Below are 16,885 nucleotides of genomic sequence, written 5' to 3'. Positions count from 1 at the left end.
TCCTGGAATAAGATTAGTATATATCGTTTGAAAATTTGTTATTTAGTGTTTTATTCGGCTAAATGAACAGGTATACTTATACTACAATCACCTAAAGTTGATGAAACTCATTCTGAAACTAGCTAACATTTAAGAACGAAAAGATTTTTCGTGTCCTTATACAGTTATAGAAACACGGGAGGGAGTTTGGGAAAACGAGAAATAGTCAGTGGGAAAACAAGCACGTTTTAACGTTATAAGCCCCATAAGTGTTTTTATAACTGCATAGAAAGAAAAGAAAAACATTGAAACATTATTTACATCGAACAATGTAATTGAGCTTGGTCTAATAAAATAATTCTCCATTATTTAAACACGGGGACCTCTTTTTGTTCCTTTTTTAGCGAGATTAAAATTTTTCTAGTAAAAAAATCACTACTAATAATGAATTTTTGTTCAAGTTTTAAAATTTAAAGCCGGGAGGTGGAAAAATCCTGTGTTACTGTACACAGTTAAGGAGACCGCCTCTGGACCAATCAGCACACGTGTATTATATTTGTTATATTATAAATCTAAACAGTGCACATTTTTACCCACACTTTTAAACAACATGGTATATTCTGTTTCTTTCTGGAAAAATCTAATAAATTTTAATGGTGAATTACATCATCCAAGTTATCTTTTACTACCAGTTTTACCGATACGATATTGCGTTCTGAAAAGCATTCGTGGATCTTTGGGAGAACACCCAGACCGTTTCTCCCCAGCTTTGTGCATGACCGCCAGATTATCCCAAATGACGACATCTCCTGCTGTCCAGTAGTGCTGATACTTGGGTGCCTGAGTGATCATGATATCCCATGCCTCTTGAAGATCTGTCATCTCGTTTACACTCTTAGGTCGCAGTGTCACCATTGTGTTGGTCAGATACAAACAACGACGCCCGGAGCCTGGGTGATTGTAGAATATGGGATGTCGTGCTGCGTCTGGAAAAAGGGCAAAATCTTTTTCTGTGCCATTCTTAAAGTCTGGGATGTCTCGTACCGACACCGAAAATATTGTGTCCTGGATCCGTGCTCTTAGGTCTGGGGGGATGAGGTCGTAGGCAGCGCAATTATCCAGAAACATTGTTGTTGTTGCTGACTTTTCTACTTTCTCAGCATAGAGAACACCACCAATGTAATCGTCGAATTGAAAATTCCCGTCCTTGTGCCAATAACATCCAAAGCAATGGCGTCTGCCTTTCCATGTCCCGTTGTGGAAATAGTTGGTGACCCTCTGAATAGCTGGAAGCCCTGGTTCCGGGTCTTTGCCCTCAAATGATTCCGGAAGTATAACCACAGAACCCAAATTTCGTGTGAAATTGTATTGAGCTACTCTGTTCATCGTCTGATTTCGAATCACGACCACACCATTTGCGACAAGCAAACTGTTGATTCTGTTTAAGATTGCGTCATAAGAAGCCGAGATTTCTTCAAGATGTTCAAAATTGATTTCAGTACCAAGAGCAGCGTTATCAGCTAAACAAACTTGCTGTTCGACGCGCTCGTTCAATATAGAACCTGCGCATGATATTATGACCAAGATTAACAAGTAAATTTGTCTCCTTGTCATGTTTGACTTTGAGATTGTAGCACGTATGATGTAAATGTCTGAATATTGAATATTCTAATCTTGACTTTACCAAATCGTCTAGATATTTTTCGCAAGCATTTCCTTCCACTTAGAAATGAGAATAGTGCTTCCACTTCCAAAAAGCACAACCAGGGGGGGCGTGTGGTAACGAAATGGCTTATACATGGATAAGATATTAATATTTTTGGTTGGTGACGACCATGCATTATTTAAGTAACTATTTATCCCAGATGGCGATATAGAAAATAATTTCTTTTCCGTATATGCTTTCAAAAGAGGATGTTACATTTTCTTCAAATTTCCTTTTTATCAGACATTACTGAAATTTTCTCTCCGTCGAATTACTTCATTATGCGTTACGGTATTTCCAACCAAACAAGACGACGTTAACTCTGGCGCGCCGTGCGCGTATCATCTTTTCAATACAAAGCTTCTGAACATAAACACTATTGTTCATATCCATTTAGAAGCATTGCGGTCCTATATTGAGGCAGTATATCGTACTTTAAAAGGTATGGAAGCACTGCAAACCTAAATGTTATTTGACATTCAGACAGCACATAAAAGCCACATATGCATCGTAAGGTATAGAATTTCAAAATTGTAATCCATTTTATTTATAATAGTCCACTTGGTTGTCTTAAACTTCGCACCTCGTCAATCGTCATCGTGCTTATATTAAAAACATATGATAACCTTATAGCTTATATTAGCGTGTAATGTGTTCACGAAGGTAAATGGTTCATGGTGTGTTAGTGCTTGATCGTATTCTTTAATCGTGTGCGAGTTGTCAACGCGCCATACCCGACCACCTCTTTAAACGGTGAAATATACCAGCGATATTATACCCATCTTCATATATGTTATTAAAATAAAATTCAGAACATAGATTCGATAATCGCACCGCAACAATTGCGAGACGAAACTTCAACGGCCAACGCAGATAGATACGATGACATACGATCCTCGGCTATCGTCGGGTCGATAGCTCATTAAATTCTAATATATCATATCGCAGCAAAAACACACACTTGCGACGACAAGATATTGTAAAAAAAATAAAACAAAACTTGAGCCGTTTGTTAACTCTGTCGCTTACGCTGGAGTAATAAGAGCTTGATATTTATGATTTAGTGATTTTTAGTGAGTTTTAAATATTTTCATTCAATGATTAAGAAACAAGACGCCTGTTCTGGCTTTAACTGCGGCGTGCCGCGCATGTGCGCACGCCATGCAGTCTATGAGGCTGTTAAAGGCAAATGTCTCAATATTCCAAGCTTGACTTTACCAAATCGTCTAGATAATTTTCGTAAGCATTTCCTTCCACTTAGAAATGACACATGTATTAAATATAAATCCACATGTATTAAATATATTCTTAGCTCAATTAAACCTAATCTTAAGCCCTGATTCCACGGGCGAAATTTTCAAGCGAAATGCGAAATATTTCGCCTGTTCCTTTTGAATTGTGAGCAATCAAGCAGAATTAATATTTTCAAGTGGTCACAATTCAAAAGAACCATGTGAAATACTTCGCATTTCGCCAAGAAAAGCGCTCGTGCATGGAATCAGGCCCAAATTTGAACAGCGTGCCTCGCGGATATAAGTTGCGAATCAAATCGCGCATCGGAAAATTGGCAGCCTCATACCCAGGCGCTATATTGGAAAAAAAACTCAGCTGAATGCAGCCGTTATGTTTTCCGTTATGTTTTCCGATAGCGCCTGCGTACGAGGCAGGAAAATTGGCCTGAGACTAATAAGCAAATTGCACACCACAACTATTGCGAGACCAAATTTTAAACGAATAAACGTTAATAGTGAATTATATCTTCCAAGTTATCTTTTACCAGCAGTTTTACCTATACGATATTGCGTTCTGAAAAGCATTCGTGGATCTTTTGGAGAATGCCCAGTCCGTTTCTCTCCAGCTTTGTGCATAACTGCCAAATTATCCCAAATGACGACATCTCCTGTTGTCCAGTAGTGCTGATACTTGGGTGTCTGAGTGATCATGATATCCCATGCCTTCTGAAGATCTGTCATCTCGTTTACACTCTTGGGTCGCAGCGTCACCATTGTGTTGGTCATATACAAACAACGACGCCCGGAGCCTGGGTGATTGTAGAATATGGGATGTCGAGCTGCGTCTGGAAAAAGGGCAAAATCTTTTTCTGTGCCATTCTTAAAGTCTGGGATGTCTCGTACCGACACCGAAAATACTGTGTCCTGGATCCGTGCTCTTAGGTCTGGGGGAATGAGGTCGTAGGCAGCACAATTATCCAGAAACATTGTTGTTGATGCTGATTTTGCCACCTTTTCGGCATAGAGAACACCACCAATGTAATCGTCGAAGTGAAAATTCCCCTCCTTGTGCCAATAACATCCAACGCAACGGCGTCTGTTTTTCCATGTCCCGTTGTGGAAATAGTTGGTGACCCTCTGAACAGCCGGAAGCCCTGGTTCCGGATCATTTCCCGCGAAGGATTCCGGAAGTATAACCACAGAGCCCAAATTCCGTGTGAAATTATATCGAGCTACCACTGGCGTAGCCAGCATCGATAATTGGGGGAGTCCATATTCATATATTCATGTAAACAGACTGTAAAGACAATTGATTTGAAAAGAAATTAATCCTGCGTATCACGAATATATGAATATGGACCCCCCCCAATTATCGTTCTGGCTACGCCGCTGCGAGCTACTTTGTTCATCGTCTGATTTCGAACCACGACCACACCATTCGCGACAAGCAAACTTTGGATTCTGTTGAAGATTGCGTCATAAGAAGCCGAGTTTTCTTCAAGGATGATCAAAATTTATTTCAGTACCAAGAGCAGCGTTATCAGCTAAACAAACTTGCTGTTCGACGCGCTCGTTCAATATGGAACCTGCGCATGTTATGATAACCAAGATCACAAAAAACCCGCGGTAAATATGTCCCCTTGTCATGTCTCACTTTGAGATTACGCTATGTAATGGAAATGTTTGAATTAACTATCGTTGAATGTACAAATCGTGTAGATATTTTTTGTAAACATTTCCTTCCCTTAGAAATTAGAATGGTCCTTCCACTTGAAAAAAAGCACAACCAATGCTTCCACTTGAAAAAAGCACATGCAAAAATATGTATTTTTAAAATAAAGAAAGGTATTTTAAACGTCTGTGAACGCAAGATAGAATATTATCTGACAGGAGACGTTATTTTAGTAATGGTCAATTACTATTACTGACTTAGGGGCTGTTTACATGAGCCCGGTTACCCGAAATTCAACGAAGCGTGAGAGGACTTTGAGATATTGAAATAAGTATTTATGACACAAAACAAGCACATGCTATTATTGTGGTGATTATACGACTGCCAGGATCATGTTATCTGCTCATTTTAATACCTCAAAATCATCTCATGCACGCTTCGTTGAATCTCAGGTAAACGAGCTCATGTAATCAGCTCCTTAGGGCTTAGGCCTATGTCAAATGTAAAAGGTTGTATGTGTTTTATTCTACATAGAGATATTAATCGCATGCACGTATGAATTCCACGCGTGAATTCCAAAGGTTAATTACTATCTAAAGGTTAAATCTTATAACCACTGTGAAGTTAGCCGCGGATTCGGCCTCAGATTCGGCCTCAGATTGGGCCTCAGATTGGGCCTCACATTCAACTGTGTTCAATCATTCAAAAGTAGAATTTGGTAATTTAATAATAACCCCTTTTTTAGCCATTTTTTCGTTTAAACTTTATAAATACGAAGATGTATAGCTTATTTATGCATTGCTAGACTGTAATTAGAACAAAGCAGTCGATTTTATACAGATTTACAGAGTAAATTGATTATTATTTTTGGGCACTGTGTGAGAAGTTGTTGACCCGCATAGATATGGCATAAACTAAAATGTTTTATTGCAATTCCTGTGTATACGTCTATATTTTACAGAATAATACGGCCTTACAAATGGCGTGCATCGTTGGGCTGCACAGTCACAACATACTCGGGATTATTTGCTTCCTTTCTTAAATTAAAAATGTCCTTATGATATAAATACAAAAGACGTAACTAGTATATGATCCTCTCACCGACGCTATCAATGTTACAATTTGCCAAAGTCAGTTGCTACAACAAGAATTAGCGTAGATGTGCATACAAATCAAACGTACTATTGCCATATGACAAACAATGGTCCAACGAGGTTAGGATTACAAGTTAAACTTGGCGCAACTTTCACACGCATATATAGATCGTTTCAAACGTTACTTAGAACAGTATTTTCCCATCTATCCAAAAGTACACATCAGTTGAAGGCGCAGACGTTACACGCTGAATGTTTGAGGGCAACAGCAACGACTCATTGCAAAAACATCTTACAATATTACATGGTGTTGACATATATATCCACGTTATCATCCTAATTGTGCAATTTAAATTTATGCATTTCATACAAAATGCATGCCTATTCCATCCACTGCATTGAAGTTAAAACTTCTGTTTATATGAAGGTATGATTTCATTGTTCTACAAAATAATACAATGTGCTGTGCCGTGTTTTGATGCAGTTTGTAGCGCAGACGATGGAACCTGCGCTTAGGCATTAAGGGATTACTCAGAAGACAGAAGGTTGACCTGCTATTAAAGTAAAGCAATTAAAACAGTGATGACATGTAAAATAGACGCACTTAAGCGAACAAAATGCGAAAGAAAGATGATCTCATTATGCCTGCTTAATTAAAAGACACATTTATTCAAGAGGATTAGACACATTAGAGATTAGACTATTATAATACTAGTTATGGTATCAAACTGAATATATAGCCAAAGATGCTCAAAATTTAACTGAAAGGTTTAATGAAGCAAAAAATCTACGTAAAAGATATATAAGATGCCATTATGCTAATCAAGAACAAGTTACAATCAAGAGAAGTATTTCATATTTAACCAGATGACAGAAAAACTAAACTATTGTAATTCTGAAACACAAGTTGTAAAATGAAATATAATTTCGAATGGATAAATGAATGTCAAGCCATAACGAAGGAAAAAATCTATGTAAGAAATATAAGGCGCTATTATACGAATCAAGATCTTGTTACAATTGAGAAAAGTACTTAGTATTTAGAGGATGATTTCTTATTAACTGTCCATACAAATGTTCTCAAATTTTAGTATTCAGTACATTACTGTACCATCTTTCTAATGACACCAACGTTTTTGCGGTAAAAAGAAAAAAACGGGCGTTTTTGCGATACATTCGACTTCTATTTTTGACGTATTATTGCGTAATAATGAGAGCACAGAAAAACTAAACTATTGTAATTCTGAAACATAAGTTTTAAAATTAAGTATACTTTCCAATGGGTAAATGAATGTCAAGACAGAATGAAGCGAAAAAATCCATGTAAGAGACATAAAAGGGGCTATTATACGAATCAAGATCAGGTTACAATTGAGAAAAGTACTTAATATTTAGAGGAAGGTTTCTTATTAACTGTCCATACAAATGTTCTCAAATTTTAGTATTCAGTACATTACTGTACCATCTTTCTAATGACACCAACGTTTTTGCGGTAAAAAGAAAAAAAACGGGCGTTTTTGCGATACATTCCACTTCCATTTATGACGTATTATTGCGTAATAACCAGATGACAGGAAAACTCGATTATTGTAATTCTGAAACATAAGTTTGTAAAATAAAATATAATTTCCGATGGATAAATGAATGTCAAGACAGAATGAAGCAAAAAAATCTATGTAAGAGATATATAAGGGGCTATTATACGAAAATCAAGATCAGGTTACAATTGAGAAAAGTACTTAATATTTAGAAAATGGTTTCTTATCAACTGTCCATACAAATGTTCTCAAATTTTAGTATTCAGTACATTACTGTACGATCTTTCAAATGACACCTACGTTTTTGCGGTAAAAAGAAAAAAAACGGGCGTTTTTGCGATACATTCCACTTCCATTTTTGACGTATTATTGCGTAATAATCAGAGCACAGAAAAACTAAACTATTGTAATTCTGAAACATAAGTTGTAAAATTAAATATACTTTCCAATGGGTAAATGAATGTCAAGACAGAATGAAGCGAAAAAATCCATGTAAGACATATATAAGGCCCTATTATACGAATCAAGATCAGGTTACAATTGAGAAAAGTACTTAATATTTAGAGGATGGTTTCTTATTAACTGTCCATACAAATGTTCTCAAATTTTAGTATTCAGTACATTACTGTACGATCTTTCTAATGACACCAACGTTTTTGCGGTAAAAAGAAAAAAACGGGCGTTTTTGCGATACATTCCACTTCGATTTATGACGTATTATTGCGTAATAACCAGATGACAGAAAAACTCAATTATTGTAATTCTGAAACATAAGTTGTAAAATTAAGTATACTTTCCAATGGGTAAATGAATGTCAAGACAGAATGAAGCGAAAAAATCCATGTAAGAGACATAAAAGGGGCTATTATACGAATCAAGATCAGGTTACCATTGAGAAAAGTACTTAATATTTAGAGGAAGGTTTCTTATTAACTGTCCATACAAATGTTCTCAAATTTTAGTATTCAGTACATTACTGTACCATCTTTCTAATGACACCAACGTTTTTGCGGTAAAAAGAAAAAAAACGGGCGTTTTTGCGATACATTCCACTTCGATTTATGACGTATTATTGCGTAATAACCAGATGACAGAAAAACTCAATTATTGTAATTCTGAAACATAAGTTGTAAAATGAAATATAATTTTCGATGGATAAATGAATGTCAAGACAGAATGAAGCAAAAAAATCTATGTAAGAGATATATAAGGGGCTATTATACGAAAATCAAGATCAGGTTACAATTGAGAAAAGTACTTAATATTTAGAGGATGGTTTCTTATTAACTGTCCATACAAATGTTCTCAAATTTTAGTATTCAGTACATTACTGTACGATCTCTCTAATGACACCAACGTTTTTGCGGTAACAAGAAAAAAACGGGCGTTTTTGCGATACATTCGGCTTCCATTTTTGACGTATTGTTGCGTAATAATGAGAGCACAGAAAAACTAAACTATTGTAATTCTGAAACATAAGTTGTAAAATTAAATATACTTTCCAATGGGTAAATGAATGTCAAGACAGAATGAAGCGAAAAAATCCATGTAAGACATATATAAGGCCCTATTATACGAATCAAGATCAGGTTACAATTGAGAAAAGTACTTAATATTTAGAGGATGGTTTCTTATTAACTGTCCATACAAATGTTCTCAAATTTTAGTATTCAGTACATTACTGTACGATCTTTCTAATGACACCAACGTTTTTGCGGTAAAAAGAAAAAAAACGGGCGTTTTTGCGATACATTCCACTTCGATTTATGACGTATTATTGCGTAATAACCAGATGACAGAAAAACTCAATTATTGTAATTCTGAAACATAAGTTGTAAAATTAAATATACTTTCCAATGGGTAAATGAATGTCAAGACAGAATGAAGCGAAAAAATCCATGTAAGACATATATAAGGCCCTATTATACGAATCAAGATCAGGTTACAATTGAGAAAAGTACTTAATATTTAGAGGATGGTTTCTTATTAACTGTCCATACAAATGTTCTCAAATTTTAGTATTCAGTACATTACTGTACGATCTTTCTAATGACACCAACGTTTTTGCGGTAAAAAGAAAAAAAACGGGCGTTTTTGCGATACATTCCACTTCGATTTATGACGTATTATTGCGTAATAACCAGATGACAGAAAAACTCAATTATTGTAATTCTGAAACATAAGTTGTAAAATGAAATATAATTTTCGATGGATAAATGAATTTCAAGACAGAATGAAGCGAAAAAATCCATGTAAGACATATATAAGGTGATATTATACGAATCAAGATCAGGTTACAATTGAGAAAAGTACTTAATATTTAGAGGATGGTTTCTTATTAACTTTCCATACAAATGTTCTCAAATTTTAGTATTCAGTACATTACTGTGCGATCTTTCTGATGACACGTACGTTTTTGCGGAAAACGGGCGTTTTTGCGATACATTGGACCCAAATCTTATACAATTCTGATGTAAATATGGCCAGCGGCGCATATTAAGGGCTACTTAAAGCTCCTTTTCCTGCAATCTGCACGAATAAGGGGATATAATTATTATTACTTTAAAACTCATTGCCCAATGTAGATTTATAAAAAATACCATATTCAAGTTCTAAATGAATTTTTAATTAAAATAAACTGTGTACTTCTGTGCTCTCTCAGCTCGTCTCGTCCCTCTTCCTCCTCCCCTCCCTCTCCCTCTCCCTCTCCCACGTCCTCTCCCTCGTCCTCTTCCTCTCTCGCTTCCGCTTTCATTCCCCCCACTCCCACTCCTAGTCTCTCTTTGGTCTGTTTCATTTCTCGGGCACAATCGTCTTGGGTGCCCTCTTTTGTTGCATCTCCAACAAATGATGTCTATAATTAAGAAATTAAATAAATATCACATTCGTCATTCTACTGTCGTGTTTATAGAGTATTTGATAATACCTCTATTGTGCATGGTTTTGACCGCTTTCGGTCGTTGAATGACCTCTATTACTTCGGATCAACCCTATATTAATTTTAAAATGTAGCATGCATATGCGAAGGTTAATAGGATTAAAAACATTACATAATAAAAATAATTAAGATAAGACGATAAGTGTCTATACAGCTAAGCCTAAGGAACTTTGCCTGATTTGTGGCATCTAAACCTTTTGCATACCAGTTAATTCCAGAACCCTTCGTTCCAATTCTAAACAAGAAATGAATAAATATAAAATTAATATAAAAGTTTGGGTTTGATTTAACTGTATGAAATGATAATCAATGATTATATCATGCGTATACATAATCATGGAAAAAAAATGTGTAGAAGTGCATGTCTACTAACCGGCGAGTTTTTGTTCCATACAATCTGCGCCTGTTCTATTTTCTGTTGCAGGCGCATCGCTCACTGAAAGTTAAATGATTTATCACAAATATGAAATGAGAACGAGCGAATGAAAAGTAGCTTGCTACAGGTACAGATTATAGTTTTTAACTTACTTCTGACATCAGATGTTTCGCTCATGATCACGAAGGTAGCTACTTTGTTGTAGAGATACGACGGTATAGTGCCTACTCGTGTTAATTTACTGCTTTTCAAACATTTATGATGGACGTGGTAATTGTATAATAATAAGGTAAATCATGTATATGCTTTATATGTATATATGAAAAAATTGTACGTCGTTTTATATAATTTCATTTCTTTTTAGGTGGCTTAAGTATTTAAATCTAAATCTGTCACTTGATAAGTGAAGCATAAAGAACCTATCGGTCTCGGAGATAATAATGCGCTAATTATAAAAGTGAAACTGCCACAACAATTCTGCAGCAATATGCGTATTGAAGATACTATGTTTCAGGTGATTCCAAATGAAATGTAAAATGTATATATTATATATGCATTCAGATTCTTAAATTTACATTGTTGAAGGAAATTCATTACTGCGCATGAAGCAAAAAATTAGAATCCTCATAAAGGTCGTTAGAATGGAGAGTGGCATCAATACATTTATACGTATATAACTCTAACTAAATACAATACATATATTTTCTAGATTAATTTGGGTAGAAACCTTATTATTTTCTAATTTTCTTCCGCGGAAAGCATATCTAGTCACCTACACGAGTTATTCAAAAAGCACGGTAAGAAAAGTAATGTAATATTAAATATTGTAATTTGTTTTAAATCATTTTCAGCTTATGCCAATTGCCCAGTATCTTCGTGTCTTAATATTTCAGGTAGACAAAATGCAATGAATGCAGTAATCAATGATATCCTTGCAGATCTGGGTAAAATGACTTCAAGAATATATCCATGTCAATTTCACAAAACGCAATTGAAAGAATTTTTATTATGATCGCCGAATAATTGAATCAATATAAATCGATATATTTATGTATAAGAATATATATATATACCTATTACATTATATATTATATTATATATATTATATTATATTTATATTAAAGAGTACATTTTCTTTTTCTTCAGAATCACTATAGTTTAGTTCTTCCGTGAACTGATTATTACGCAATAATACGTCAAAAACTTGGGTCCAAGTCATCGAAAAAAACCCGGGTTTTTTTCTTTTTACCGCAAAAACGTATGTGTCATCAGAAAGATCGTACAGTAATGTACTGATTGCCAAAATTTGAGAACATTTGTATGGACAGTTAATAAGAAACCATCTTCTAAATATTAAGTACTTTTCTCAATTGTAACCTGATCTTGATTCGTATAATACCGTCTTATATATGTCTTACATGGATTTTTTCGCCTCATTCTGTTTTGACATTCATTTAGCCATTGGAAAGTATATTTTTAATTTTACAACTTATGTTTCAGAATTACAATAGTTTAGTTTTTCTGTGCTCTGATTATTACGCAATAATACGTCATAAATCGAAGTGGAATGTATCGCAAAAACGCCCGTTTTCTTCTTTTTACCGCAAAAACGTATGTGTCATTAGAAAGATCGTACAGTAATGTACTGAATGCTAAAATTTGAGAACATTTGTATGGACAGTTAATAAGAAACCATTCTCTAAATATTAAGTACTTTTCTCAATTGTAACCTGATCTTGATTCGTATAATACCGTCTTATATATGTCTTACATAGATTTTTTTGCTTCATTCTGTCTTGACATTCATTTATCCATTGGATATTATATTTCATTTTACAACTTATGTTTCAGAATTACAATAATTCAGTTTTTCTGTCATCTGGTTATTACGCAACAATACGTCATAAATCGAAGTGGAATGTATCGCAAAAACGCTCGTTTTTTTTCTTTTTACCGCAAAAACGTAGGTGTCATTAGAAAGATCGTACAGTAATGTACTGAATGCTAAAATTTGAGAACATTTGTATGGACAGTTGATAAGAAACCATCCTCTAAATATTAAGTACTTTTCTCAATTGTAACCTGATCTTGATTCGTATAATACCGTATATAAATAAATATATAATACCGTATATAAATATATACCATATATAAATATGTCTTACATGGATTTTTTCGCTTCATTCTGTCTTGACATTCATTTATCCATTGGAAAGTATATTTAATATTACAACTTATGTTTCAGAATTACAATAGTTTAGTTTTTCTGCGCTCTTATTATTACGCAATAATACGTCAAAAATGGAAGCCGAATGTATCGCAAAAACGCTCGTTTTTTTTCTTTTTACCGCAAAAACGTAGGTGTCATTAGAAAGATCGTACAGTAATGTACTGATTGCCAAAATTTGAGAACATTTGTATGGACAGTTAATAAGAAACCATCCTCTAAATATTAAGTACTTTTCTCAATTGTAACCTGATCTTGATTCGTATAATACCGTCTTATATATGTCTTACATGGATTTTTTCGCTTCATTCTGTTTTGACATTCATTTAGCCATTGGAAAGTATATTTTTAATTTTACAACTTATGTTTCAGAATTACAATAGTTTAGTTTTTCTGTGATCTGATTATTACGCAATAATACGTCATAAATCGAAGTGGAATGTATCGCAAAAACGCCCGTTTTCTTCTTTTAACCTGATCTTGATTCGTATAATAGCGCCTTATATATGCGTGTGAAAGTTGCGCCGAGTTTAACGTGTAATCTTAACCTCGTTGGACCATTGTTTGTCATATGGCAATAGTGCGTTCGATTTGTATGCACATCTACGCTAATTCCTGTTGCAGCAACTGACTTTGGCAAATTGTAAATTGATAGCGTCGGTGAGGGATATACTAGTTACGTCTTTTGTATTTATATCATAAGGACATTTTTAATTTGAGAAAGGAAGCAAATAATCCCGAGTATGTTGTGACTGTGCAGCCCAACGATGCACGCCATTTGTAAGGCCGTATTATTCTGTAAAATATAGACGTATACACAGGAATTGAAATAAAACATTTTAGTTTATGCCATATCTATGCGGGTCAATCACTTCTCACACAGTGCCCAAAAATAATAATCAATTTACTCTGTAAATCTGTATAAAATCGACTGCTTTGTTCTAATTACAGTCTAGCAATGCATAAATAAGCTATACATCTTCGTAATTTTAAAGTTTAAACGAAAAAATGGCTAAAAAAGGGGTTATTATTAAATTACCAAATTCTACTTTTGAATGATTGAACACAGTTGAATGTGAGGCCCAATCTGAGGCCCAATCTGAGGCCGAATCTGAGGCCGAATCCGCGGCTAACTTCACAGTGGTAATCTTATACAGGGTGAGTAAAAAAAACCTGACACCTTTGAAATTCAAATTAGCTGCAAACGTATGGCTGGAATATGACAATTCCCATGTACAATCAACAAAAACGATTTGATAAAACTGTTCTTTTGTATTTACAGAGCTTAGAATGCATTTTAACTCCCAATGGAAACAAACTTAATGTTTTAGGTTAATTAATATGATATGCTTTGTATACCTATGAAATATTTTAAGCAACTTCTGTCACATTATAGCCGCTATCCGGCTAATTTGAATTTCAAAGGTGTCAGTTTTTTTTACTCACCCTGTACAGGGTGTCCCAAAAAAATGTCCCCTCTATTGAAATCAAGCCTTTGTTCGAATCTGATTGCCTTAATATTATGATAAACCCAATTGAAAGCAAGACGCTTTATTTGAATGCCTCAACCTAATAAATATGCTATTTACACACTACTGCGTTGATCATGCATTCAAATTCCAACAAAAGCTTCATTTCAATAGCGGGGACTTTTTTGGGACACCCTGTATAGGGGTTGTTTACATGAGCCCGGTTACCCGAGATTCAACGAAGCGTAAGATGATTTTATTGGTATTGAAATGAGCAGATAATTTGATCCTGGGAGTCGTATAATCACCACAACACTAGCATGTGCTTGTTTGGTGTCTAGACTTATTTCAATACCACATAGTCCTCTCACGCTTCATTGAATCTCAAGTAACCGGGCTCATGTAAACAGCCCCTAAAAGCTAAACTTAAACTGATCGTGTGGAAAGTCGGACTAACTTCGTAACGATTGCATGACGATTGCTGATATATGACAATAACTTGATCTTTAAGGGACTATGACTGCACATAAAAATGAAATAAACAAACGAAAAAGCATTGTAAAGGCGAATTTTTCTGTCCGGGTTTAAGTTTATTTACGATTACATGACAACAACACTAAGTTTCAGCCCGGGTAACTCAAACCGGGCTGAAATTCCAGCCGATGCGGAGATTTTTGTAATGTAATCGCGTGCGTGATTGACAATGGAAATTAGAGCAGTATTATTTCACATCCGCGTCGTAGATTTCATGAATCTTAAACTCATATTGTGTTCTAAATAGCGTGGGTCTTGTGGATCTCCGGTGGATCTTTGGGAGAATACCCCGGCCGTTTCTCCCCTACTTCGTGCATGACCACCAGATAGTCCAAAATGACGACGAAAATCAGTGTAGAAACACGCTTCCCGTCCAATATTCATACGCGTAATATATTTTCACATTTTTACTACAAGTGGGAATTTCGTTTTAGACCAATCATCAAGTTTGTTTACATTTTTAGCAACCAATTGCATACACTTTGACTACTTCCGGTGAAAAGGTTTGTTTACCATTTTACATGAAGTACAAACAATTTAGGCATTCCTTCATTGACACTATAGCAAGGTCTTCGTTAAAACAATGATTATATACTAATGTCATCAATATTATTATACTTGCATAAGTCAATTTGGTTTCAAGAGCAAACATCTGAGCCCGAGAATATGAAAGGCAATTGCGTAGATCATTGATGTAAACTAGAAACAAAATTGGTCCAAATATAGTGCCTTGCGGGACTCCACAACGAAGCAAACGGCTAGTCGAAAGATGACCATTCACGAAACACTTTTGTTCCCACCCATTAAGGTACTTAAGATCTAAACCAATTACCAGCATTTCTATGCCGTATGCATTAACTTTACCTATAGCAGTATTTCATGATCTACAGTATCAAAAGCTTTTTTGACGTCAAGGAACGTACATAACAGCATTAACATTTTCATGGTCAATGTTGTAGGCCCATTGATTAGTGGCCTCGAGAAGAACTGTAGACCGCGAAACCCTGACTGGCAATTAGTAAGCAATTTATTTTGAGGTAGGTAAAGTTTCAATTGATCATATATTATCCTTTTAAAAACCTTGGCAATGACAGGTATACAATCGAAAACGGTCTATAGTTATCAATACAGTTTCGTTTTCCTTGTTTGTGTATAGGAACGACTTTCGCACTTTTCCACTCGCTAGGGAAAAGTATACCTGTTGTAATAGAACGATTGAAAATAAGAGTAAGAGATTCCGCGATTAAATCTGGGCATTCTCGAAGTAATCTAGAAGAAATTTTATCTAAAACCGTAGCTTTTGATCTACTAAAGTTTGATAAAAGCGTGAAAACTGTTGACAGGTTAGTTTCTCTTAGATGAAAAGAGACATCATTTTTGTAAGATAAATAGTCGATGTATGTCCGGTTCTTCTCACTATAAAGCGTATATTGTCGGCAAATTTATGTCCAATATGGGAAAATTGTTAATCAAACGATTCAGCAATTTCATCAGAATCATTAATTAGCTTAAGACTGCAGTGCTGTTTTTGCCATGCTATTGTTTCGACATCAGAAAAGATAAACACAGATTATGAAGGTTATGAAGGGTGAGAGTTCTATCTCTCTTCCACCAAAATTTTTGGCCATACTAAATGAAGTCAATAATCTATATGTAATCCCTGAACGTGCTTGACTACTTTTTGCAGCAGAAGTGTATATGACATGTGCTATAAAACTGGAGTTAGGAGGGGAATATAATTTGTTTAAAAATTTTACCCTATACTAGTTAAATGCATTTTTCTATAACGAGTTAATAGCTACAAGATTATTTAATTGAGAAGCGAACTTTTATGAAAATATATTCCTCTGACGATTGCTAATAATTGCTCTGTTCTTTTTTACTAAATTTAATTTCTTGAGTACTGAACGTGTATTTACAACTTTTACATCATAGTAAGATAATTTGCTCTTTCCACGAATCGTATGCATTAGCCGTTGTAGAACTGATTCTTTTCGAATTTAATATGCCGAACACTTTACCTATTATGTTATAACGAGTAGCTACATCAAAACGGTTTCGTCCCAATTGCTCTAAATTAATGTTTAAGGCCCGTTAAAAATATTCGCTAGTAGGTTCCAA

The 16,885-nt window shown here is 34.9% G+C and overlaps 2 protein-coding genes across 2 annotated transcripts; both read right to left on the bottom strand.

Annotated features, from left to right (window-relative positions):
- Nucleotides 1-64: 64 nt before the first annotated feature.
- LOC114535760 (alpha-ketoglutarate-dependent 2,4-dichlorophenoxyacetate dioxygenase-like) lies at nucleotides 65-1,688 on the bottom strand. Its single transcript, XM_028557069.1, has one exon. It carries the CDS (start codon nucleotides 1,591-1,593, stop codon nucleotides 655-657), a length of 939 nt encoding a protein of 312 aa, XP_028412870.1. The 5' UTR covers nucleotides 1,594-1,688; the 3' UTR covers nucleotides 65-654.
- Nucleotides 1,689-3,450: 1,762 nt separating this feature from the next.
- On the bottom strand, nucleotides 3,451-3,903 carry LOC114535746 (alpha-ketoglutarate-dependent 2,4-dichlorophenoxyacetate dioxygenase-like). Its single transcript, XM_028557054.1, has one exon. The coding sequence runs from the start codon at nucleotides 3,901-3,903 to the stop codon at nucleotides 3,451-3,453; it is 453 nt and encodes a 150-aa protein (XP_028412855.1).
- Nucleotides 3,904-16,885: the final 12,982 nt, after the last annotated feature.

Source organism: Dendronephthya gigantea, unplaced genomic scaffold (assembly GCF_004324835.1).
Source record: "Dendronephthya gigantea isolate DGI-Jeju-01 unplaced genomic scaffold, DenGig_1.0 000123F, whole genome shotgun sequence".
Lineage (NCBI taxonomy): Eukaryota > Metazoa > Cnidaria > Anthozoa > Malacalcyonacea > Nephtheidae > Dendronephthya > Dendronephthya gigantea.
The sequence above is the reverse complement of the archived record's forward strand: the minus strand, read 5'-3'. Positions and strand labels throughout refer to the sequence as shown.

Coding starts and splice junctions, on each gene's coding strand:
- LOC114535760 (XM_028557069.1), bottom strand. CDS start 1,593: ATGACAAGGAGACAAATTTACTTGTTAATCTTGGTCATAATATCATGC.
- LOC114535746 (XM_028557054.1), bottom strand. CDS start 3,903: ATGTTTCTGGATAATTGTGCTGCCTACGACCTCATTCCCCCAGACCTA.